Consider the following 25693-nt stretch of genomic DNA (forward strand, 5'->3'; position numbering starts at 1 on the left):
TCTGCATTATTTAATGGATTGCTGCCACATGATTGGCTGATTAGATAATCGCATGAATAACTAGGTGTACAGGTGTTCCTAATAAAGTGCTCAGGGAGTGTACATACACACAGGCTAGAATGAAATTGTTCTCAAAAAATCAAAACAAACCATTACGCTGTTATAATGCATGTTCATGTGTGAGAACTGGTGCAAAACATCCAGAGGGTCTAGTGATTGAACAGCACCGCTTGTTAAATTGGTTTTGCGTTCTAAATCCATACACAAGCACTCCAGTTCAATAGCCTTAGTGCTATTTATGAAGGCCCGCATCATGTGAGATTACAGGGATGGCTATGCAATCAGTCAGGGTTATAGATAACACATCCAGTTGGGCTGTATTCGAGTACAGACCTTGCAGGCTTATCAGTTAACACACGTAAGAGCAAACATGCCCGAAACGATCTGTCACCCTTGGGATTCTGGGATAGAAACTATCAGTGGCAGAAAGTCATGCAGTTACCGCAGACTTCCCACCCACCCACACAGCCGCAGAAAGTACACCATCATAAATAATAAATAATAAATAAAAACACCCAAAAACAGGCGAGTGATTCTTATATTATTTTATTGTAAACACCAAAAGATAAAGACATGCAAGTACAGAATACATGATCACATTTCCATTTAAATGAAATCGCAAAGATAAAACAAGCAAGTACCCGGCTTAGTACAAAGGGGTCGAATCGTCTTTATGCTTCACTGTTGTCGCAAGTGCTTTTTTCTCAAGATCCATAAATTATCTCTGAACAAAACAACGAAAATAACTCAAAATCAGGGTGTTCAGATTGCTAAAAGAGGTAATAGATTCATCCGGGACCTGTGTCCTCCAAACACAGAGGAGGTTAAAGCAACATGTAAATTGCATCTTTTTGAGTCCTCCTTCAACACTTTGGCCTCATTTTGTTCTGTTTCATCACCCCACTCCTCTCTATCTCCGCCAACAAAGGGTGCTATACTGTGACAATATTGTGGTCGTCGCTGAATGGGATTTGAAAATAGCCCGTAAGTATCTGTTCTTGTGTGTTCGTGGAGCCTTGTACAAGTGCAGGTAGCTAATTACTTTGAGTGATTTATTGCACCGAGAATGCACGGATACAGACCTTGTTGAAAATGGGACACAGATGTGACCCGTCAAGACATCGGACTGGAGTGGATATAAATTCAGGCCACCTCCCCTAAGCCTGACGTCCTATCAGCTGTGCTGTATGAAACGTAAAGCAAAACAGTCTTGTAGATGGTCTTGTAGGTGGTGGGGACATTCTCAAGGCACGTATTAAAGCCACTGGAGAAAACCTCAGATGAATCTGGACCAGTGTTACTTGTCTTTTCAAGGAACCCTCTAAAGATATGAGTAAGTTTCAGATAGCCAACAATTTACAGTTTATATAAAGTTTACACTCGCAGTGTTTGTGACATTACATTTATTTTGTGTTACATTGTTGCACATTCTTTCCAGTAATATACATTTAACACCCACCCAAAACTACAGTACATCATTCTCCCAACATACAGTGGAACTGAACATTAACAGAAACCTAGTGAGAATAGAATTACATACGTATGTACATTAAGTGAAACGGTATGTTATAGCTGTGGGAACGACTGCCCAACAACCACACAAGAACATAATTGTATTTATCCTGAGACTGTTGTTATGGGACTGTATACATATTGCTTCTTTCATCGTAAATGAGTAAATAGAGGCTGAAAATTATTGCGAAAATTTGCGGGCCCCTCTCAACTGGGCAGAGCACGTGTAAATACATCGCCTGAAATCACCACCAAATTTGCTCACCGGTGGCCATTTTCTCTAAGCGAATTTTGTAAACAGACAATTCCAGAGAGAGAGCTAGAGCAGAAACCTAATTTGTTTTCAGGTGCAGAGGTGCTGCTTACAGAGATCAGATGAGGATACAGAAAGGGCCCTTTCCCCTCTGAGCTTAGCTTAAGGCACTGATGTTCAGATAGAAGTAGTAGTAACTTCGTTTGAGTCAATCCCAGCCACGGTAAATGGAGCCGTAAGATGCTAATGCAGCTCTGTGCCTGAGAATCGTACGGAAGAGTGTAGAGAACTAAAACGCCATAAAAGACAAATCTAGTAAAAATGAATGGTGCTCTTTGAGCATATGTGAACTCTTAAACAAGTTATCCACTCCCAGTCCTGCGGTGGAACATATTTACCAAGCACTAAAAGCATAACTCCCCACAAGCATATGATGAATCACCAAACCATTAAAACAATATCGGTAATACGTTTTACACCTCTTCTCATGTTAGAGGCCACGCATTTTTTAATCACCCCCTATTATAGCATCAAACATGACAGGACTGCGCCTCGGAAACAGACTAGCGCACTGATTAAATTGGCAATTAATGAGTACTTTAAAGTGTTGGCAGGCACTGTAATTGTCATTCAAAACAAGAGAAAATTAATCACGCTAATTACTGGAAAAAGGTACATTAACATAATATTGTCAGCTAGGATTAAAGGCCACTGAGGGGTGAGCAGGCAGTGAGATTGTGGGAATCGTATGCAGCGGTTTCTGAGGTAGGGGCATTCTGGTTTTGTGCATATTTATACATAGCGTATGAAAGGATTTTTAAATGGCTTAAAAACATTTAGACCCATTACATTCATTTGTGCCGTTTTCATTTCTGAGTAGACCGCTGCGGACTGAATTTATGAGACAGAAAAAAAGGTGTTATTCAACTTGATCGGATAGCCGTAAAAAGGACCGAAATGATACACAAAATTATATATGAATAAAAACCAATCTTTTGACTAAAAGCAACATGTTACAGTAACATTTGTCTAGCCTCATGGGCATATCCACAGCCAGCCACTGATGAACAGTAGCTCTTAAGGCCAGTTTATAGTCCAGAGACAGTGTGTCGGTCGACTGAAATCATGAATGTTCATGAACGTTCTACTGTCGCCCGACACAGACTGTAGTTGTTGCCGCTAAAAAGTAAGTATTAACGCACTCCAGTCACACAGAGTATAAACAAATGTGGCTGCAACCAGCGACATCCACTGCACGCCGTTGGTCACAGTGGCGCTCTGTCGCTAGACTATAAACTGACCTTCATTAATAGAATGAGTGGAAGGGGTAGGGCCAGTGCATGGGGCGTTGACACAGTACTGGGTTGGAGCTGGGGCAGTGTGTCTGGCTCATATGCTGAGGGAGATGGTGTGGATGCGTGAGGCGAGGATCTTGGAGTCGGAGTCTTCTCCGCTGACGCGGAACAGCACGTGGGTGCTGGAGGGGATGGTGGCGGTGCCGGTCAGAGGCCTTCCCAGCCACGCCTGGCCGCCGCGCTTGTACATCTTCACCGTCACCTGCGGGGGGAGAGGCAGGGTGAGAGACCGCTGAGATGACCCAGGACCGGGTTTTCAGTAGTGCTGCGGTCATATCCACTCATATCCGCTCAATTACTGGGATGAAGCTATGAAACAGTGCTGTGGTCATATCCACTCATATCCGCTCAATTACTAGGATGAAGCTATGAAACAGTGCTGTGGTCATATCCACTCATATCCGCTCAATTACTGGGATGAAGCTATGAAACAGTGCTGTGGTCATATCCACTCATATCCGCTCAATTACTGGGATGAAGCTATGAAACAGTGCTGTGGTCATATCCACTCAATTACTGGGACGACCATTTTACATTTCCAACCATTTTCAGTGTTGAGTCTAGTGCCCATGCAGCAAAAAAAATAAAATAAAATAAATAAAAGGTTTCATTAGTAAATGGTAAATGGTTGGCATTTATATAGCGCCTTTATCCAAAGCGCTGTACAATTGATGCTTCTCATTCACCCATTCATACACCGACGGCGATTGGCTGCCATGCAAGGCGCCGACCAGCTTGTCAGGAGCATTTGGGGGTTAGGTGTCTTGCTCAGGGAAACTTCGACACAGCCCGGGCGGGGGATCGAACCGGCAACCCTCCGACTGCCAGACGACTGCTCTTACTGCCTGAGCCATGTCTAGCGCACATGCCCATACTTTTCATTAGTTTGAGTTGCCCAGCTATCATTAGTGTTAAATTCTAACAGAAAGAAATATGAAATAGAAATATCAAATGTATGATAAACAGAATGTATATAAATAGGCATTATCTATCTATTATCCACTCTCTGAAAACCTGTTGCATTTATACCCACACACAAAAATGGAATTGGTGCCCCTAAATGAACTTCCAGATGTATTTTCTTTCTAATGGGATCATTATACAGTAAATTGAAAAGCAGGGTAAATGGAACTGCAAGCTGAAATGAGTTGTAAATCACATCCGTCAAGCGCAAGCTCTCTTCAATGGGACTACAGACAAGGTAAATGGGTGTAAAGTGCATTACGAGCTAATCATATTTGTATAAAATAATGATGGAAATACAGTGGGCTCTGGAATTATTGGCACCCTTAATACAAATGAAGAAAAAAAAAAAAAGCTGCATATAATAAAGGACAAAGATAATAATCTATATGTTATGTTCAAACATACGGGAAACCTACAGTGCAGTCCGTACATTAGTAAGTAAGTACAGTGTTATTTTGGCTCTGCAGTGCAATGGATTGGGAATGAAACGATGAATATGAGGTTAAAGAGCAGACTGTCACCTTTAATTTAAAGCCATATTGGGTGATCTGTATAGGAATTACACCCTTTTTATACAGTCCCCCCATTTTAGGGGATCAAAAGTAATTGGACAGTTGGCTTCTCAGTTGTTTCTGATTTGTTGGGTACATTCAAGGACTTGTATTAGTCAAGGACCAGAGTTGTGCCAATGACAGTCAAGGAAGCCATTACGACGCTGAGAACTAACAAAAATAATAATAATAGAGACATACGCCAAACAATGTGCTTAACCAAATAAATTGTTTGCAACATCATTAAGAAGAAAGAGAGCAATGGTGAGCTCAGTTATTGTAAAGTAGGGTAGACCAAGAAAGACCTCTACAGTTGATGACCAAAGAATTCTCACCATAATAAAGAAAAAAAAACACCCGTCAGATAGATCAGAAATATTCTTCAGGAGCCAGTTGTGGATGTGTCAGTGACTACTCTCTGCAGAAGACTTCACAACAGACCTACAGACACTACACTGTGAGATGGAATCCATTAATTAGCTGCAAAAACAGGATGGCCAACAGTTTGCAAAGTAGTACCTAAAAGAGCCTGCAGAGTGCTGGAAAAGGTCTTGTGGACAGATGAGATCAACATTGACTTGTATCAGAGTAATGGCAAGAGCAAAGTGTGGAGGCTGAAAGGAATTGCCCAAAAACCAAAGCAACCCCCCCTATCTGTGAAACATGGTGGTGGAGATGTTATAGCTTGGGCTTGGGGGTGCTCACTTGCCTTCATTGATAATGTAACTTGATTGCAGCAACACAGTCAATTCTGTATGGTACAGAAACACCTTATCAACTGAAGTTAAATCAAATGCCTCCAAACTTGTGGGAGTTTGCGTAATCCCACAGGACGGCAATGATCTCAAACATACAGCGATGCAATCTTTTTTCCTAATTTCCAAAGTTTGTTTCGGTAAGCCAATTATTCAGTGTATGTCTTCATTTTCATTGGCACAACTCTGGTCCTCATGTCAAATACCAATAGCAAGCAATCAAAGACCTAGACTAATTACTGAAAGCTCTCTTTACAATGGAAGCGATTGAATACACCTGACTAATCAGAAACGGCAGATAAGCCAACTGTCCAATTACTTTTGGTCCCCTGAAATGGGGGGACTGTGTAAACGCCCTCAAATTAAAGGTAACAGTCTGTACAGAAATTGTACCACTGTCCAAATACTTATGGACTGCACAGTATATAGACAGGCACACATAAATAGCAGAACTGGCTGCTTCAACACACTATTACGACTTATAGCTAACAGCGCCGCAGAGAACACTACAAGGCATTCGCAAAATGGTTCATGTCAAGCCAGCTTTATAGCGTTCTGCTCAGACTCCTATCCATTTATGTCCTCCCTCTGACAGGGAGTGTATCACCGGGGTAATGTGTCTCTTCCCTTCCCCGCGCTGGCCGCATTTCCGACATTAATCTTAAACGGCGAAAGGTGAAGAATGCTGCATCTACAGTCTCAATATCACACGGCACTTCCTCCTCGTCCCGGCTCCTCTCACACGGAGGTTGACAGCTCTGACCGAGAGCCTCGACGCATTTCACCAGGGGCGGAGGAAATGAGCCCTCATTAACCAGGACCCAGGGCTGTTTCTCTCAACCAAGAGCAAGAGCCGCTTACCAGACAAAGAGTGCACTAATCAAGAACATTGGGTTGAATAATCTAACCAAAATATGGTTTAAAAATCTTCAGGGTATAAGTTTGAGTAGAAGAATCAAGCCGTGCTGGTCGAGTTCAAACATGAAACTCAGGGAAATAATTTCATAGCCCTTGCCAAGTTTAATTGGAAAGGTTTAGGACTTGGACTTTTATCTGTCTTGTACTTTTATCTCAGATGTCTTTTAAAACTTACTTTCGACAGCCTTCAACTCAACTGCCCCCCAGATCTGTTCCCATTTCCGTAGGTATGGAGGTGAAGGTGAGGTTCTGGTTCTGGGTCAGTGGGGTCATGACACTGACTGAGACCTCCTGACCTCTGTCTGGCCCCTTGTGGGCTCTCATGGCTTCAACCTTTCCCCTGTACCCGCGCAAGCTGTCACTCTGCTGCCAGCACAAAACGCCAGTGTCCCGCGCACCACGGATCGATGAGAGCACAGCACGGGCCTGGAGTGGGCATCAGGGAGGGCCTCTGTCACAGGCCTGCTCCTCAATACAGAACGCTTCCTCCACATGCCTGGCCAAGGTTAGTTTAATGTATTTATCTGGTCCACGTACTGTAGCTTTTAATCCATTTACCTGGGCAAGGACAGGTTCCACACACTCAGTGATACATAAAACTGCAGCGGCTATTGAGCTGCTTTATGCTTGCATCGATGTACTTCGTCATATTTCAATGTGTAGCTTCACGTATTTCCTTACAGTAAAATGATTGTAAAGATGGATTAAACTAGGCACTGAGTGTCTCACACAATGAAAGAGGTGCAACAGAGACGTTCATTAACAAAAAAGCGAGGCTTGCCAAAGTGGGACAGCCCTCGTAAGCCTGTTTAACCTAACTTAAATAAAACACAAAGCGGCTGGTGCAGCCGAACACTTCTTCTGATTATAATTACCGTCGCAAGTCTAATCGCACTTTCGGCTTTCATCTTTGTAGTTTCATCTTTGTAGTTCACATTTCTCCCCTCCTAGAGAGAGGAGAGCGAGCTGTGCTTGTACCCAATCTGACAGCAAGCAGAAATTCAATTTAAGCTTTCAATCTTTTTCTTTTCACCTGCAACTGGCCTCTTCAGTCTCATACTTCTGTGTGTGTATATTATATATATATAAATATATATATATAGAAAGAGCGAGGGCGAGAGAGAGAAAGAAAGAGAGAAAGACAGAGAGAGAGACTTAACTTTAATTTCTCTCATTCTTTCATCTCTCAAATGAGTCTGAATAACACACTTATCACACCCTACACCTGTATAGCGTATTGCTTTTCCTGTTTACTTGCCTGGACAATGGGTCCATTAATGAGATTTGGACACTCGCGTAATTGGACCACATCCATTTCAAAGGACAATTTAATGGCATTTCTTATTTTGTTGCATTCGGTGGAGGAAGATTAAAGTATATTTCGATGCCTTTTTGCAGTTCTTGTTTTCTTCATTTTGGAGGTGGTCAATTTTTCTAAATTATTTGTTCTTTTTCTTTCATCTCTCCCATTCAATAAACTGTCAGGTCCTCTTAGTTAATAGTGGCTGCAGCCGAACTCCATTGTCTGGGTCATTGCGGACAGCCAAAAGGCCTTTTATTTCCACACAAAAACATCAAAAGCTAGATAAGCATCAGAGGTGGAGAAAAATACTGGCTGCAGGATTTTCTCTCCTTCTTTTCGGTCCGTAATTGTGTGTGATTATTTTAATAGTGAAGAGGTGGGGAGCTACGGGCCGTGTGAATGGGAAAGACTGCATCCCTCGGGCCCTCATACCGTAAGCTGTGTGATATCGTCTCACATTCACAGCACCCGCACATTCAATCTGCTCAACTAATTATCTGAAACAATAGCAGGTGCAATTTCAGACACACACAAATATATACACAAACATGCACACACGCGCATACGCATACACACATGCTTTTAAATACCTAAAGATTTCGGCTACGAGTTGACATGTTACAATACCGAAATCCACCTCTGATTGCATGAATCTTTATTACATTTTAGGACAGTGACTTCCTGCTACCAGTGACTTTCATTCTCATCCCCCAACCCCCAACACACACACTCATGCATGCATGTATGCACGCACACACACACACACACCAAAGATGACTCCAGTCATACACAAACTTCAGGATCTCTTGAATAACTCAATTTACAACCACACACACACACACACACACACACATAGCAAAGATGCCTCCAGTCATAAACAAACATCAGGATCTCTTGAATAACTCAATGTACAACCACACACACACACACACACACACACACACAAACATACACACACATAGCCAAGATGACTCCAGTCATAAACAAACATCAGGATCTCTTGAAGATGTCCATGTACAACCACACCTGTCAATCAGGCAGTGTGCAATGAAGGAGCTGCTGTTTGGCATCAGACAACACATCATATTTCAGGATCCCACCTCAACAGCCTACCCTAATTGACACATTGTCATTCATACTCATATTATTTGACTTCACATCATGGATTCATGGTTTCCTTGTGGCATGGCAAGAGAGTGAAATCACATTAATTCTATTGGATACAGATGTACTCACACCATCAACTGAATTATTTCCCTTTCATGAAAATATGTGAATATGGACTAATGAAGGGATTAACTACCAGATACTTTGCATTAAAAATAAAAACCCCAGCAGTCGGGAAAGTGTGCAAATAATGACCTTAGTGCGTTTTCATTACTGAGCTTGTGGTCGCTATTATAGCCATGAACGAAAATAAAACGGCTTATATTTACACAATATAAACATTCAGAACTAAAATCTGAATATACTTTATAAAAACAATCGTCTAAGATGCCAGATAGGGTACAAAATCAATCCACTATAATTTAGGTACCGATATCAATGCATGAAATAAAGTCAATACAATCAACGCATAATATTAAGTAAAATAAAGAATATTATTTGGTGAAAAAACCTCAGCGAGACATTAAGTGAATTCAAAATGGCATCTTTATTAATGAACCTGGTCTGAACATGGCCCCGAGAAGAACAGCGTAGCCTGTTTGTGTGTTGCAGAATGCAGCTACCATAAATCATACTCCTAAAGCACCATCAAATGGTGTGCCTTTAGGGAGGGTTGTGCCCAGTTTCTTCCATTTAGACATCCCGATAGCTGTAGTGCTGTATGAAAAAAAACGTGTGATTTTCAAGGAAGAAAACAATATTTTAGCCCAGAGGGCCTGCCGTTTCCACACAATGTATTTCATTCCAAAAACACCCTGTATTATTTATCTTCTGGGTTCATTTGATATTAGTGCTCGATTTTTTCTCTTTGTTTTGTGCATTTTGGGGTGGATGGGGGGGATAATTTACAGTTTTGACAAAAAAGACATTCATGCTGCTTTATGAATGTAGCTCAGGTTAGGGAAAGGTGTTCTGGAAGATTCAGTGAGGTGCTTAGTCGAGCGTGGAGGGGAGTTTGAGAGTTTGTCAGTACGGGCGGTGGAGGGGGTGCATAATGTAGGTGGAGGTGGCATCTGAAGCACAATTTTGGTCCACGTAAGCTTTGACCTAAGGGAATGAAAGACATGGAAGACAGTGAGACGAGACTATTTGGTTTCTTTCTCAAATTGCCTTCATGTCTGCCACATAAAGAGAGGTGGCCAAACTCCGCTATTACCAAGTCCGTATCTCAAATTCATATATGGTATTCTTCATATAAAAATGTGTTAAAAAGTGATAGAGCACACATGCACATTGATTACATGCTGCATCCTTCTCTGTATCTTTTTTTAATCAAAGAAAATGAAAGAAATGATGGATTATTTTAATTTAAGATGACATGCAAGTACCACCGCACACTACTTTCAAGAATCAAAGTTCCTTGCCAGCCAAAAAATATGATTCAAAACCACACATGTGCATGCCATTTACTACCGGACTTTCCATATGCCTGATGTCACCTTCAGCTTTTGTACATTTATCATAAATCATAACGACATCAATTCCTTTTTTGTCAAGGCAATGCGAGAAGGAACAAAGTTCTAGTTCAATGCAGACAAGGGAAGGACACAAAACCGCGAAGCATTTTTGTACGTCAATGTTGAGTATTGCTTTTAAACTGTCCAACATTGCTCTTCTTCCGCAGCTCACAACAGCGGTTGTTATTTTGGATTTCTGCGGTCAACGAAGACCAAGCACGTCACTCTGGCACTGCATACACCCTGCTAAACTATCCACGAAGTCTGATTGCCCTGGCCAGAAAAGCACGGCAAGAGAAATCCTGTCATTTCTACTTTCTGGCCTGGCTTCCTCTTATCACTTTGCCAGCAAGATGCCACTGCACCCCCCGACTCCAGACATCTCTCTTCACCTTGATGCAGCTTGTAGTGTGGATTCCACTTTCAATAGCATCCAAGACTTGGAGTACTGTCAGTAGGTACGTTATGTTCCCTCCGTAATCAGGGAGCATTCTTGTCTGGACAAAGATACTTCATAACCATGGTTCCCAGGTATGAGCGCAGACAGAATTACTATGGCCACAAGTCCTACTCTCTCCGTCTTTTGTCAGAGCAAAACACGACCCCTGGCAGTCGCTTCTGAAGAGGAATGAAGCCAAATCTGGGTAGAGAATCCGATTCTTCTCACAACAGTTAATAAACGGTTTAACAAGCCATCGGAAAGTATTCAACTTCTTCATTAACAGATTTACCCTGATAACGTATATGGGTCCATGTCCCACAGGAGAGACTGTGGGGACATCCTTTTGGTTACTGCAAGAACCAAACAGTGTAGGTTACTGTAACACTTTGCTATCCCAATCACACTGCTGTAAAAGTTATGATTTGATCAATGACAGAATATATATAATTGCCCAAAATATTAATTACATATAAGCAAATGGGTTATATTTTGAATCAGTATGATAATGTAAAAAACAGATGCAGAAAAACAGAAAACAAAATGAAACTGCGGTTAAAGGTTTCACTAGTCTCATTTGCCATTTGATTTCAAACGGCAATACATTTATCATTCGATGTAGAGAGAAAAAAATAAAAAAATAAAAAAATAAAAAATAAACTTCATCATTTTTCTCCTTTAAGAATGTACTGCATTTTCATCATATACTGTATCATCAACTGGAATAACTGGGACAGCAAGCCTCATTACTGGCAGACGATAATGAAAGCCTGACATTTTTAAACAGACGGTTTATATGCAAGTGAAAAAGCAACAGGTATAATTAATAACATAAAAATACAGAATGAAAACAGCTCATTTAGTCCATCTAAGCTCATAATTTACCTACATTTATACTTTAGGAACGGCATGTTTCCTTGTTCTTATATTTAAATCATATTTAAATGTCAACTCATGTTTATAATATCAGAGCATTCATAGGAAAAGTAACAAAGGATAATTGAAAAACATCTTAATGATCGTGCTTTATTAATGGTTTAGTATTTTGAATTTTAGTAAGTTTGCGGAAAAGCACTTACATAACATAACAAATTCATACGAAATATTTGCTGCTTATAAGGACAACCTGATAACAAGTCAAACCCAGCCAGGCTGAGAAGAACGCTAATATGATTATAACTTGGGAAACATATGGGACGCAGAATGAAATGAACCTGGCAATATTTACTGCTAATACCACTTACAGATTATCGATCACATTTGTACAATGCACCCTGAATTGGCCCATTTGTATGTTGAACCAATGCACAGCACTACCATGTAATGACACAGTGAGGTGTAAGAAGAGAAAGCAGCCCTGTATTTTGGATTTTAGGGGGTCAGGTATGGGTGAATAGGAGCAAGAACATGAGCCATTGAGATTACTGCAACCTCACCCTTGAAGGCATCTGCCCTATCAGTCTGTGAGCGACTTTCTCTTTCTCCCCGACACTGAACACAAACAACAAAAACAGCAACATTAAAGGAGCTCTCGTCCACACTGAACCGCAGCACAAACACAGTCCCGGTGGGTTCCCGGCCTGCCCAAGCCAGCAAATCATTCAAGGAGAGCGAGAGGGGGAATTTGGTGTGGTCTGCTCAACCTGCCTTCCAGGGACTTCTTGATGAGAGCAGTCGAGACGACCGCAGTAAAACGGAGGGATTAGGTGTCAGGCGAAAGGTTTTCTTTGCGTTTTTATTCTACACACACTGGAGACGGCGGTCTGAGGGAACGTGAGATAAGTGCAGGAACACGGTGAAGTGTGTTAACACGCTGAAAAATGTACTAATTAGCGCAATCCTTCCTCTCCCCTGTCTGCGACCTTTAGGTAGCTACCAGCCCCAGCCACAACAAGAAGCAGGATATGAGTCCCAGACATCTCTGCATGCATACTGAACAGGCCTGCTTTACATGTCGGGTACAAACGGGGGACGCTATTTTCGGTCACATTTTTTGACAAGTCCAACAGGGAAAACATGAAATGGCCCCCTACCTAATAGTGTCACGTTGTATCAGATGGTATTGTTAGTGCCTCCTTGGGTACAAGGCAGCACAAAACCTTCAGCTAACTATCATCAGGCTGCCTCAGCCACCCTGTTTTGCCCACAGCCCCGTCCATTCTGCCAACACCCTCTTCTGCAGCCCTCTGTGTGCCTCTCGGGGTCAGGCCGATGACAAGGGGCATTCCCCTCCATTCAGTCCTCCTGTGGCTGGGTCGGGTGTTGGGTCGCGGTGTGTCACCGGTCGCACTCCAGGGAGGGAACCTCCGCAGAAGGCTCCCCTGAGAGCCCGGGGCCCCGGGGACGCGGGGGTGGGGGCCGGGAGCCACACAAAGAGCCCAGAGCTCACCTAACCTCCCCGCCGCCGCGGGAATGACATCACCGCCCAGATCCTCACACCCCGGCAGGGGCTTTCTGTGTCATGCGAAACGCCTTCATGACATCAGCCCTCACATTACACCCAGGCAACCGCTCTCTGCCCTGCCCCTGCCCTTACCTTTCTCCTCTCGCCCTCCTTATCTGATATGGAACCCCCCCCCCCCCCCCCTATAGAGCTATCTTGGGAATTTATGGCTGTTCCCAGTGTTCTCTTGTCTCTCCTGTAATCCACCTGTAGATGCACTGCCACCCAAACACCTTGAGCTCATATCGCAAACTCTGTCAATTCTAGGATACCCTAGATCTAAAAATCTTAACTACATAAAACTGAACTGCCAAGCGATACATAATAACAGTATTTTAGTGTTGGAAGTAACTCAACTATGTATACAACACACCAAGCTGAACCAATTTTGTATCTGCTGATTTTACACAAACAAACCAGCACACAGACACACACAGACACACAGACACAAAGACACAAAGACATAAAGACACAAAGACACACAGACACACCAAAATTCTATATCTGGAGCCTATACAGCACTGTTCCTCCACAATAAGGTACGCTCTGCATTTTCATTTATCATCTTGTCTTCTTAAATCTCTCATTATTTTCCCCTACTAACAGGGATTCTAACACTCTGAATGACCTCATGGAAACCTTTCAATATGTCACTCGATATCGCTCCCCCGCCCCCTCCAAAATTCCGGCATTCCAGTCTCTATGGAGACGTGCCAGGGCTGACGGAGCGGCGGGTGACAGGTGACAGACCGGCGGGCGACAGGTGAGCCTCCGCGAGCCATGACACGCACTTTGTTACTCCGAGGACGTGTCATCACCTGCGTGTTTGCCATTCAATATGCGCAGGTTTTCCCTTGTAAATTTACACAATGCGGGGAATATGAGGGCAGCCGTTTTACCCCCGGGGGGCCAAGGGTGCTGCGTTTCAGGTGAACCCGGGCCCGGTGTAAACCCACACCGGGCCTGGGGACGCCTGGGTCTTTGTTCAGCCATCTATCAGCGGATTCAGACAAGCGGAGAGAGCGCCGGGAAACACGCTCCCTCGCCAGGCGCGGTCGTGACGACCGCGGGCGGGCACGGTGTGACCATGACTCGGCCCCTTCTGATACGCACACGCTTCACTAGGCTCAGCTACGTGACAACCGTAAGCTCAGCTACCGCTCGTGGTTGCTCTATGCGGCTTACACTGTTAGCATCTGACCAGGATCCATGGTACTGACCACATGATAATGCTTTAATTGCCTGTGTTTCATGGTGTACAAAATTAGAGATTAGCACAATCTAATTGTAGGTGGAAATCATGATACTGCATTTACTGTCATACTAAATTTACTGTTGATATAATGAATATTTAAGGTAATTTAAATCAAATAACATTGATTTAAAATTGCATAGGTTTAAAACAAACATCTGATATCTTCTAAAAGCCAGTATGTTTTGTATGCCTGGTAAATACTTCATAATAATTTTTGCTGTAATGAATATAAAACCCCTTATTAATAATTGACGTTTAATTTTCTGATATAGTCTGTGTGCTAACCCTGCTCACAAATTGTGTAATTTAATTTTGCATCCATTCTTTAGTCTCAAGAGGAAGAGACACAAACCTTCAGGATTACACTTAATTTAATAAAAAAATACAATTATATAATGCAACAGTGCTTCAGTAAGAAGTAACAGCTGGAAACTGGAGAGTTTTCTAAATGTATATATACAAATGTATAATGGTATAATTATAAGATTGTTTTGGTGATGTTGTTCAGTATGTCACCACAATGACTGCCTTTGCCTTTACCCAGAGCCACACTAAAACAGGAGAATACAGCTCGGCGGAAAGCCACACGGTGACAAGTGCGACAAACCCCAACACATTTAATATGCTGCGTTTTTCAACAATTCAGAAAACGCTGCAAAAAGCACCACATCACGGAGGTGTAAAAACTACCAGCCCTCCAAAAACTGCGGAAATTGTCTGTTTTGAACAAGCCCATCAGGCAGATAATCTGCTATTTGGTGACATGTACAATTCAGTTTAATCACCAGATTGCTCAAAGCTATGACCTCAATCACTGGCTAACTTTAAAATAGCTCAGCCTACAGTCTGACATGGCTAACAGGAAGCCATTAGAGCCACAGCAATTACCATTTACATCCATCCACATAGTCCCTACTTTATTTTAATCTGTTTAAGTGCATTTTCTGCAAGAGGTTAAAATATGAATCCTCCTCTCTTCAATGGGGCTGGTTTTCTGGCTGACTTGAGAGCACAATTTACAGCTGATTTAATTTGGTCTTCACAAACATTTCTAATGACATTACCCCGGTGCATATACTGACTGCCTCCCTCTTATTCCATTAACTCCTAAATCGGGTTTAAAGACCATATTGATGCTGGATGTTATTATGGGTGATTATCAAAACAACAGACAATGGGGCAAAGTGTTTACTAACTGGTTTATCTGTAATTTCGCGTAACTACGACAGATGGCAATGCCGCAAATTATAAATCAACCTTTTCACTGCTGAAGTGCACGTCGGACCTTCGCCTCGACGAGGCGAGGAGCCCCGCAAACAAAAAGCATTTGGGAAGGAAAAAAAACAAAAAACAACCACATCTCCAGTCATTAAGTTAATTGAAACGTGCGGCTGCTTTTTTGGGGGGAATGGGCCTAGAACAGATGATGACATGAGTAATTGCTATAACAGACGCATTCGATGGTCCTGCCCCCAATCCCAGCTACCCCTTCCCAGCCTCTTGTACGCTTCGTTCTGTAATGTTTACGGCTCTGCGTGATGTACAGAGCCCGGCTCCACAGACCCGCCACGGTGGACCGTAATAGTCCTCCGTTATGATTTGAAAGACTCGCGCTATTTCACCGTCTGACAGCTGCAAACCGGCCCCTGCGTATGAGCGTGATTGCTAACAAATCTCCTCTACTGTTATGAATACGATTTGGCCATTTACCTCAGGAATATCTATTGATAAAGCAGGATTTTACTGCAGGGAACAACAGTCACTTTCTGCAGTCACGGTCTCCATTCAAATAAATGTGTTCTTACTGCGACAATAAACTAACCAATGTATTTCTTACGATCACCGGCTAAATAAAGTATACACTTCATTGTTGGTCGTGACACAGCACAGAGCAGACCTCTTGGAACACTGCCAAATCTATCCTGGCTTTGACTCGCTCAGTCTCGCTGGAAACAAAAACAATTAAGGAAAAATGATTAAGTTCTTTCTGAATTACTGCAAACAGATGATTTGCAAATTAGCATCCTATATTTCTGCAGTCCTTTCCTGAGACCCCCTCCACATCCCCCCCCCCCCCCCCTTCAGCAGAAGCAGTGAACACTTCTCGGAGCAAGAGGGCGGAGGGGCCAGGGGGTGATCTGACTCACTGATAGATATGCTAATTCCACCATCCACTCCACTTCACTCTCTTTATTCTTCCCAATTAAAGCAAACGCTTCTGAAACTGTAATTAAGCCGTGTGCAGTGGGCCCGGCCAGCCACTGTTCTAATGAACCGCTATTGATTTCCCTTTTATTTCTATCTGTTGCCCGACCGTAATGTCCAGGGGGCCTAAACAAATGGATGTTTAAAGTGCATCCCCCCCCCCCGACCGAGCTCCTCGCCTCATGACCAGGTCTAATTAAAAAACCGAAGCAGTAACTGCACAGCCACAAAAGCAAGAAAAACAACTGCCTCAAAAGGGTAACAAACGGTGAGAAGATGCGCGATTACGGACGGCACTTACGAATACGAATGTCGTCCAACTTCCGCCACGAGGCGCGGCCGGTAATTAAACGACTGGTATCGAGGCGCGTGTTCATGCAAACGCAGTGACAAAAAGCCCTTAATTGTTAGACAATGGAAGGCATATTAGCCTATAAATCAATACCCTACAAGTGGAAAACACGGCTGCTGATTTGATGCCTGACTCAGGAGTGGGGGGGGGGGGGGGGGGGAGTGCTTCTATTGAACAGCTCTGCGGGGTCTGTTGAAAACTGCGTCGAGTAAATTACCATGCGGGAAGTACGTAGCGTTTAAGCATCCAGGTGCAGCATGTTTATTCATTCGCAGGAGGGATTTTTCTGCTGTGCGTATGTCAGCCTGCAGATGTGCGTGTGCGTTATTCTGTTGTTCTATTCGCAAGTCTCTTCCTCTAAAGAACCGGAAGGATGAATTTGTACAGCGTTGCTCTATGGGTTTTTGTACTGCTGATTTTTTAGATGTAAACGAAGACCAGCCGGCCCCACGGCTCTCCAACATTAGGGTTCTATTCACATTAGTGTAATCACTGCTGGTCTGGCTTGGCTCTCAGTGTTAACTGCATGCTTCATTCCTTTGTTTAAGTCATCTCATCCTGCTTTGGAAGTACTGTATGAGTTCCTCACCATAGATTAATTAGTCGAGTAGAACAGCAGCATTTCCAGTTGACAAATGCCACATAGGAGACCGCAGAACCTGGCAAAATCATCTTGCAGCTTCAGAGCTACAATCAAAATGTGAAAAAAGGAACATCTCATCTGCCTACCTACTGTAGCAGTTCACTTCACAGCTAACGTTACCCATTACCGATATTTAGCACACAGTCCTATACAGAGCGACTTACAATGTAAGTGCAATGTACAATGTACTTTATTTCTCCCCCTTCTCTGTAAACGTGCTGACATTGAAACACCATTGGCAAAATTTAAACCAATGAGCTTGAATTATTGTAGCGTTATACAATGTTTTGGTACAGTGTCAGGCCATCAACTGTGTATTTCGAAACCCAAAATTAAGGACTATAAACACAGGCAGAGGGTGAGTCAACATGTCAGTGAGCCTTTTTCAATGATAGGGAGAGATTTACAATGGTCTTGTAACAATGTTTTAACACAAAAATCTTACCTATTTTAACCCTCAATTTTACCCTATTCAATGTTTGACATATCTTTAAAACCAGTTATCCTTTTTTTCATCTTGAAACTGTACGATTTTTAAATTTCTCTATTTTGGTGGTATTAAATAGTAGACATGCGGTAAACATAATGCAAATATGTTTACCGCATGTCTTCACATAATGCAGTTGCACATGTCAAGTACTAATTCTAAATAGGCCTACATATAGTATCAATATGCATTGAAGGATACTGGTTTGGTATGACGCTATGCGTGTTATCACTGCTTTGCCATTTTTATAATATTTAGCAAAGCATAAGAAATCTACTTAATTGCTGCAGTTTTCTAAAGCTATATTTCTAAAAAATTCATGTTCTATATTGTATTTGCTAAAATCTCAACTAAGCTACATGTACAATACCCCAACTAGATAGCTAGCGAGCTAACTATAATTCAGTATTGGATACATTCATTTATAAGTTAACTGGTTAAATCTTAGCAGCCTACAGTAGTCAACCTAATGGTTTTATAAACCAGTGTATTTAAGATGGAACTATTTTGGTAGCTAGTTATCTAATGAAAACACAAAGCAAGATTGTTAATTAGTAGCTATGGACATCGTGCTTTATAAGCTAGCGATAAAGGCAAGCAAAAACAATGTAGCTATCCCATCTTGGTCGCCACCATGTGCGGAAACAGCATTTTGATGAATGAACAAAATGCACAAACGAACAAACAAACTGATGTAGCCCAATCCAAATCAGGTGGGGGACAATGAATAATTCCCACACTTTGATAATAAAAATAAATTTTTTCTGTGTACCGTTTTAAAATATACTACTAGCAAAGACCAACGCAGTGCCTATCTAAAAATATTAAAATCTATATAAAGTTTTGAAATGCAGTGCGCTGGCAACCCCTGTTCTGTCGAGGTTTCTCATTTACGCATCACGTGGTGGCGGAAAGCCGCTAGAGGGCAAAAAGAGATGAGTGACCACTGAAACCCAATAAGCTCCATCTTATTCTGAATGCTTTTTTAATTAACAGGCGCAGTGACTAATGTCTTACATTTACCATAACTAACTGCCACCAGCATCTTGCATTTAAAATGCAATTGTTTTATAGGCCAGCATTCACCATTAAATCTCGGGCAGAGATTGGCGTTATTTTTCAAATGCACGTTGACTAGGTTTAGCTAATGCTCTTGTCTTCCTGAAAGCAGTACACAAAAACTGATTATGTCAATCCATAGACTTTTAAAATAAATACATTAAAAATAATGCACAGATAACGAGGGAATGAACTGCATCTGAGCTGTTGAGCTGAGCAAATGGCAACCATTTTGATTGCCAGATCAATGCCACCACTCCTTAGAATGTATATTGTATAATGTATATTGTTCATGCCCTCCAGGCACTGGTACACACAAATTTATGATGTTATTCCAGAAATCTCAATTTAGCATCCACCCTCCAAACACTCTGGATGTGGGAAATGATTATGATTCTGTTCTGAAAGAAGTGGTTTGTGTGGAAACGGATGCTCCTTCTAGTAAAGGGTTAAGACAACGCAAGACTAACCACAAACCACTTCTCTTTTTTTAATACTCTGCCGCACTGGGTTACTTAATTATGCAATCACTAGAAGTGACTGTCCTTATGAGAAGACCATACAGTCCAAGAAACTATTGATGCTAAAAATATGACTATTTGTTAAACAGCTGTTTTCCTTAAATATTATTTCATTTATTTTTTGTCATTCGCAAACATTGAATATATTCACACACCTTGATGAAAATCCTTCAACAAAGATGTGTTCATTACCTCTCAGAGACTTCAAACACTTAATCAATAGCAATCTGGGGAGTAAAAAAATAAAACATTGTGGTATGATTGAATCCCTGCCAAATTCTCTGAGAAACCTGGACAGGCAAATCAACCTGAATATTGTATTGAAAATCACAGCATTAAACAAAGTAATATAAAGATCTTCACAAATTTGGCTTTGTGAGTTCAACTAAAGAATTCAACTTAACATGGTATAACAGTAAACATAGGAACTGAACTAAAGGAAAGTCACATTCATGAAAGCGCATAGAGCTCTTCATCAGCAACATCCTTAATCTGCAGCAGTGATGGCTGGGCCTTTTTCCACAGTGTAACGCAGGTGGTGAAACTCTACAGCAGTCATTGTATAACGATGTTAAAAACCTGAGAGCTGAACTCTCATGTATCAGTAACAGAGAAAAGCCAATTATGGTTGGCCTCTTCAGGCCACTGCTGATCATTGCCCTAAGCCTACTGCATAGCTATTATTTTGTAAAATATAAAACAAAAATGGACACGACTCCACGCGTCCAATGCCATTACAAAAATAGGGAATATTTGACATCTCCTTAACAACAGGCGGTTCTGTTGAGAGAGGGTTTGGTTCACAGTGCTTTCCCAAAAACCGTCCGCAGGGTCACTGCCAGGCAATGATCAACATAACTTTTCACTCCGGCTGATTGCTGAAGGAACACTGTTTTGATGAAAAAGGGCTAGAATATAATGCATCGTGCTCTGCAGGTACAGGTCCGCCCTTCAGCAAGAAAGACACATACCCACTCATTAATGATACTTGTGATTCTACAGCTATTTCCATGTCCGGCTAGATTCATGGTACTTAAGTAATATGCAATTACATAGGAATTCCAATATGTACTTTGAGGCCAATTACTTCAAATCACAGCCAGTTTTGAAGAACCATTTCCCAAGTACAGAAATCTGAAAATGGCTATAATTTTCGCTAATTTCAGCAGCCGGGAAAAAATGGGTTGCGTTACGAAAAATTCCATTATCGATCTTCGCTTCCTTCACAAAGTTTGAAAGTATTTTCTGACTCTCACAAGATGGAGAGGCACTTACAGTCTGTGTACAGTCCTTTCAAACCAAGATGTGCAATACTCTGCATAGCACAGTGGTTTTGGCGCCTTTTTTTGTGTGAGTACCATACGCATTCCAGAAAATGTGCCCTATTCAGAAAAAGAAAACCTAAAATAAATAAATAAACATAATCACTGGACTGGATCATCCTTTTAAATTTTTGTTATTTTTTATATATAACATTGAATGTGAATGTATTTAATGCTACCTATTTTTGATTAGAATGAAAACCAGTGAAGAAGGTTGTTGACTTGGAGGGGGTGGGGGGTGGAGGTAATTCGTACATTTTGTCCTTGTTGAAAAATATTTGTCAAGAAAATAGCTTCATCTTTTTCTGACTAAAAGGATTGAAAAAAGAACATAGAAAGTATCTACACAATCCTGAAAACGTTGGGAGCCCTTCCTCCCCTTTTCAGTCATTAGATGAATTAAAAGCACAACGCTGTTTGCCTGACTTGTTCAGGACGTGAATTCTTTTCAAATGCCACCACCTCCCAATCACCTCAGTCCATTTCAGCCGAAGAAAGCGCAGGCCCCGGCATTCAGAAATGTGGAGAGAATGCAGGCGGTAAGTAAAATTAACAAGCATAATCTACATAGAATCTGCACCAAGTCGGATGTGAAATGTAACTCCAGCAACAGGAGGCTAATAATTTCACCATCTCTCCCTCGGTCTCATACCCTACATCTTACACTAAATTAACGGCATTTTAGTTTGTGGCTCTGGTTCCATTAATCAGTACAAAGAGACATGTAGTCAAGTTACACTGAAAGAACTCAACGGGTGCATCTCAGATACTGCAATTAGGGCCCATTAGCCCGACTCTAATTAGTCCGCGGATGTTGATATTCCGAGCGCTGTTTTATTACGGTGTTTCATTTCTTCAGAGCATCTTCGCTGACTGCCCGAGCCTTCCTCTGGGAGGGCGTAATGAGCGCAGGTCAATGAAAAGTCATCACGGAGTCGGACACACAGTACTGTATAGGCGAGATTAGAGGTGCCATCCATATGCAAAGGAGATGAAGAAGAAAGGGGAATAAGGCAAGATTTTTTTTAAAGGCCCTTAGTCTAAAATGTCGATCGACGGAACGTGAGGTGTCACGTCTAATTGTTAGCCGACAGACGGACTTGACATCTTAGCTACCCACCCCCCCTTTCTGCAGGGTACTTGCTGGCTACATTAGCCTCACCGCGCCGAGTCAAGTTCACAGACTGGAGGCAGACAGTCTACCGGCTCTGGCCGGCCCTGCGCCTAAACAGGCCTGACTCATCACTGTCCTTCTCACCAGTCAAAGACAATGGAAAGAACACACCAGGAAAAAGGGGGGGACGGGGGGCGGTGGGGGGGACGGGAGCGAAATTACAGCTCACGCTCCAGCTTTTAGCGCAGGAAAAAAAAAAAAGACGCGTCTATTTTTTGGAGGGTCTTTGTGGTGGCTTTTTTTACCCCGAGCTAAAAGGAACAAAAAGAAAAAAACGACAAAAAAAGGAAGCAAATTGCGTCCATTTTGAAAAATTAAGAAGTGGTTCATTTTTCAGATATGACACGGGCGAGGCTATTAAAGGCAATCACATTCATCATGGCCAATTAAGGGCCGGTTCGTCTGTTCGGGTAAACAATCAGCGCGGCCAAGCACTGGGGGGAGTGGCACAGCCGGCCGAACAGGAGAAAGGAGCGCGTCATGTGCCCAGCCCAAATTCTGCAGTGCTGCATGGAGACCCACGGGTCCAAGGGGGGGGGGGGTTATACTGGATCAGTGGGGCTGGCTGCAGCGGAACCATCCGGAATGAAAAACTCTAGTCTTGTTCCTGAGAAGATTGTCATGTACGCCAGCACCGGCAATGGAAGAGATTGAGTATTGGTAAAACTGTTACAGCCATTTTAGATGTAATTATCAAATACAGACAGTTCACGACCTTGGAATTATAAGGTTCCATGTGTGTTCTGAGTAGTTCTGGGCAGTTCTTCATAGATCAAAATGACAGACACCCTAAAAGTGAATGTACCAAATTGCCATATAAACAACATACTGTATTTATGACACCAACAAATTTGTCAGAAATGTCAGTTAGAACCATATAATTCTAAGGTCTCTAGTCATTTTCTTTCTTTCTATTGCATGCATTAAAATAACTGCAATGATAAACTCCCATACACTCTTCGTATCCTGTACTGAAAATGTGATGTTAGCTCGTGCTAACGCTCTGGTCAATAACCTTCCTCAGAGCATTTTGCCGAACTGCATTTTCGATCATTATGCCATAATCTCCATCTTGATTTAGACCCTGTTGGGTAACCAGACTGATAGATAGCAGCCATCTGTTTGGGCCGATGCTCTAAATGTACTTCCATGACACAACGAGGTACCATTTCAAATCCCCAACTTTGATCAAACACGCAATTTTCCAGCGCGTAATCAAATTTCCTCTTGCGTAATCCAATCGAACATCGATGTGTGGCCCTAATGCCGGCGGCCATGAATTTGCATGTTTCTCCCCGCAAAGCTTTCGACAGGGATGTACTGCTAGGGGGGGGGGGGGGGGGGGGGGCAATATCTACAGCATAACTGTGTTCTGTGTGAGAGTGTGTGTATGCTCGTGTGCGTGTGTGTTGTGGGGATCGAGGCTGTCAATAGTTTGCAGCAATGACACAATCCAGTGGCACGCTCCATTCAAAGAGACAGGAGGACCAGCACTCAGGCCAGGATGCATGGCCAGGTCCGCTCCATGAGTCATCAGCAGTGATTACGCCTCAATCCATAGAAATTGAATAAGGCCGGCGCAGCGGTCTGCAAATAAACTCCATAATTAATTAATTGTAGCCTGTTCTGCTCTTCCACTCTCCACCCAGGGGTCAGTCCACCCCCTACCTCTCCTCCTCGCACACCCCACCCCAACCCCCACCTCCCCACCCCTCCCTCAGCTGGCCTCTATCAGCGAAACGTTTGAAGGAAACTTGATTGAAAAAGCAGACTTCCGAATGGCATGAAAAGCTGGCTAATTTATCATTTCGTCAGATGGGCTGGATTTATTGTATTTTAAAGAACAGGTTTTCAAAGATTTTTTTCTCCCCCTATTACATTCATATGATGAATAATTTAACAACTTCATTCTGTTTCTTCGTAATGTCACATCAATGAGGCCCGAGATGATGTACTTTGCTGGAGAAAGTAAGGACAATGGCAGAAAGTAGCACTCAGTTCCACAGGAGTTACGTATGGTATGACCCGCTTCTGTACCATAGCTATAGCTGACAGTCTGTGGTGTAACCGCTATATTACCTCTCTATAAAATACACATCTGCTTATTTAAAACAATACATACAGAATTACATAAACAAACAAAAAAATACATTCAGGTAAAAACTGATTGTCTCCTCCAAATTCACAGATCGACCTTTCGTGTAACTGTGGAGGTGGAGAATGGTCACGCTAATCTGCACTCTTCTAACTGCACCGAGGCGTAGAAGTAGGACTCCACACTCCAAACTGGGAGAAAATGAAAACAACATACAGGCATATCAACAAAGAATACATTTAGCTTGTGAAGATTATTCAGTGGAGTCCCCAGAGTTAAAATTTTAACATTTTAACAACAGTACTGATATTTCCTGAACAATTGTGAAAACTGAACCCATCTCCTATTAGCATACATTTTCAATGATAATTGCAAGGCAGCTGAATTAGCATATTATTGAGAGAACTTAAAGTCCTGCTTGCACAGAACTCTGCAGCTGGCTTAGCGCAAGCATTTGTCATCCAGTGAGCTCCCTTCACTCAAAACGGATATCAGTCATACTTTATCCTGAATGGTCACAATCTCCCTGCTCTCTGTCCGTTTACAGGTAGCAAATCAAATATGCATCTCATTTCTGGGGCTGAAAACGCGCCAGGGGAGCTATCGGGTTCCTCCGATACACTCAAAAGTCCCTGAGCAGTGGCTACTTACTGCATATGATCCATGCATTTGCAAAACGAACACACTGGACACATTTCATAAGTAAGTGCTACAACCCTTCAAAAGAAACATTTTCTCCTTGATATGAGATAGATGTTGTATGATAAGACCATTTTTTCTCCAATGGAGTTTGACATGCTGGTCCATCTACACAATTCACCCTTTGTGAATTCACCCCAACTCCTATTCCGGATGATGTGGGCTGAACACTGTATTAGCTACTGTATAGGCGAGGTCATGTTCGCTTATTTTTATGGTAAATGCAACTTAGCATTGTTTAATAATTGTACTGTACATTGTGTTTACGCTCACCATGATTACCATTATTATCTGCCATTTTGTATGAATGTACTGGGCGTAATGGCTGGGATTTGTTAATGTACAATAAGAAGAAAAATCAATGGAGCGTTTTCTGTCAGCTTCTCGACAATATTTGGTTTCTTGTGGCGGATTTGTTTCCTGAGTGGCTCTGCAAAAAGCCAATCTAATCGAAACATCAATTTATTATCTAAAAGGGCTCATTCCAGAAACACCGCATCTTTAATATTAATTTGCACTTTTCCAGGAATTTAGCGGTTGCATTTCGGCGGCTAAGGCAAGAACTAAATAAATAAATAAATGTATGTATTTCACCAATAGTGCTGTAGGGTTTTTCTAACACGTTTTCCCTGTAGTGTGCGGTGCGTTTGTGTGAGATCACCGATCACGTGAGATTCGGATAATAGGTTATTGATGGCGATG

General features: G+C 42.2%; 1 protein-coding gene across 3 annotated transcripts in view; it reads right to left on the reverse strand.

Annotated features, from left to right (window-relative positions):
- Positions 1-601: 601 nt before the first annotated feature.
- The window catches only part of si:zfos-911d5.4 (uncharacterized), a 35727-nt gene continuing 10635 nt past the window's right edge, over positions 602-25693 (reverse strand). For 2 of the 3 annotated variants that reach the window (XM_061232145.1, XM_061232144.1), the window contains exon 7: positions 602-3382. In XM_061232145.1, the coding sequence (XP_061088129.1) occupies positions 3215-3382 (168 nt within the window). In that variant the 3' untranslated portion in view covers positions 602-3214. Of the gene's footprint in view, positions 3383-24153; positions 24484-25693 lie in introns of those variants that run through there. The other variant, XM_061232146.1, reaches the window with a different exon arrangement.

This window comes from Conger conger, chromosome 2 (assembly GCF_963514075.1).
Source record: "Conger conger chromosome 2, fConCon1.1, whole genome shotgun sequence".
NCBI lineage: Eukaryota > Metazoa > Chordata > Actinopteri > Anguilliformes > Congridae > Conger > Conger conger.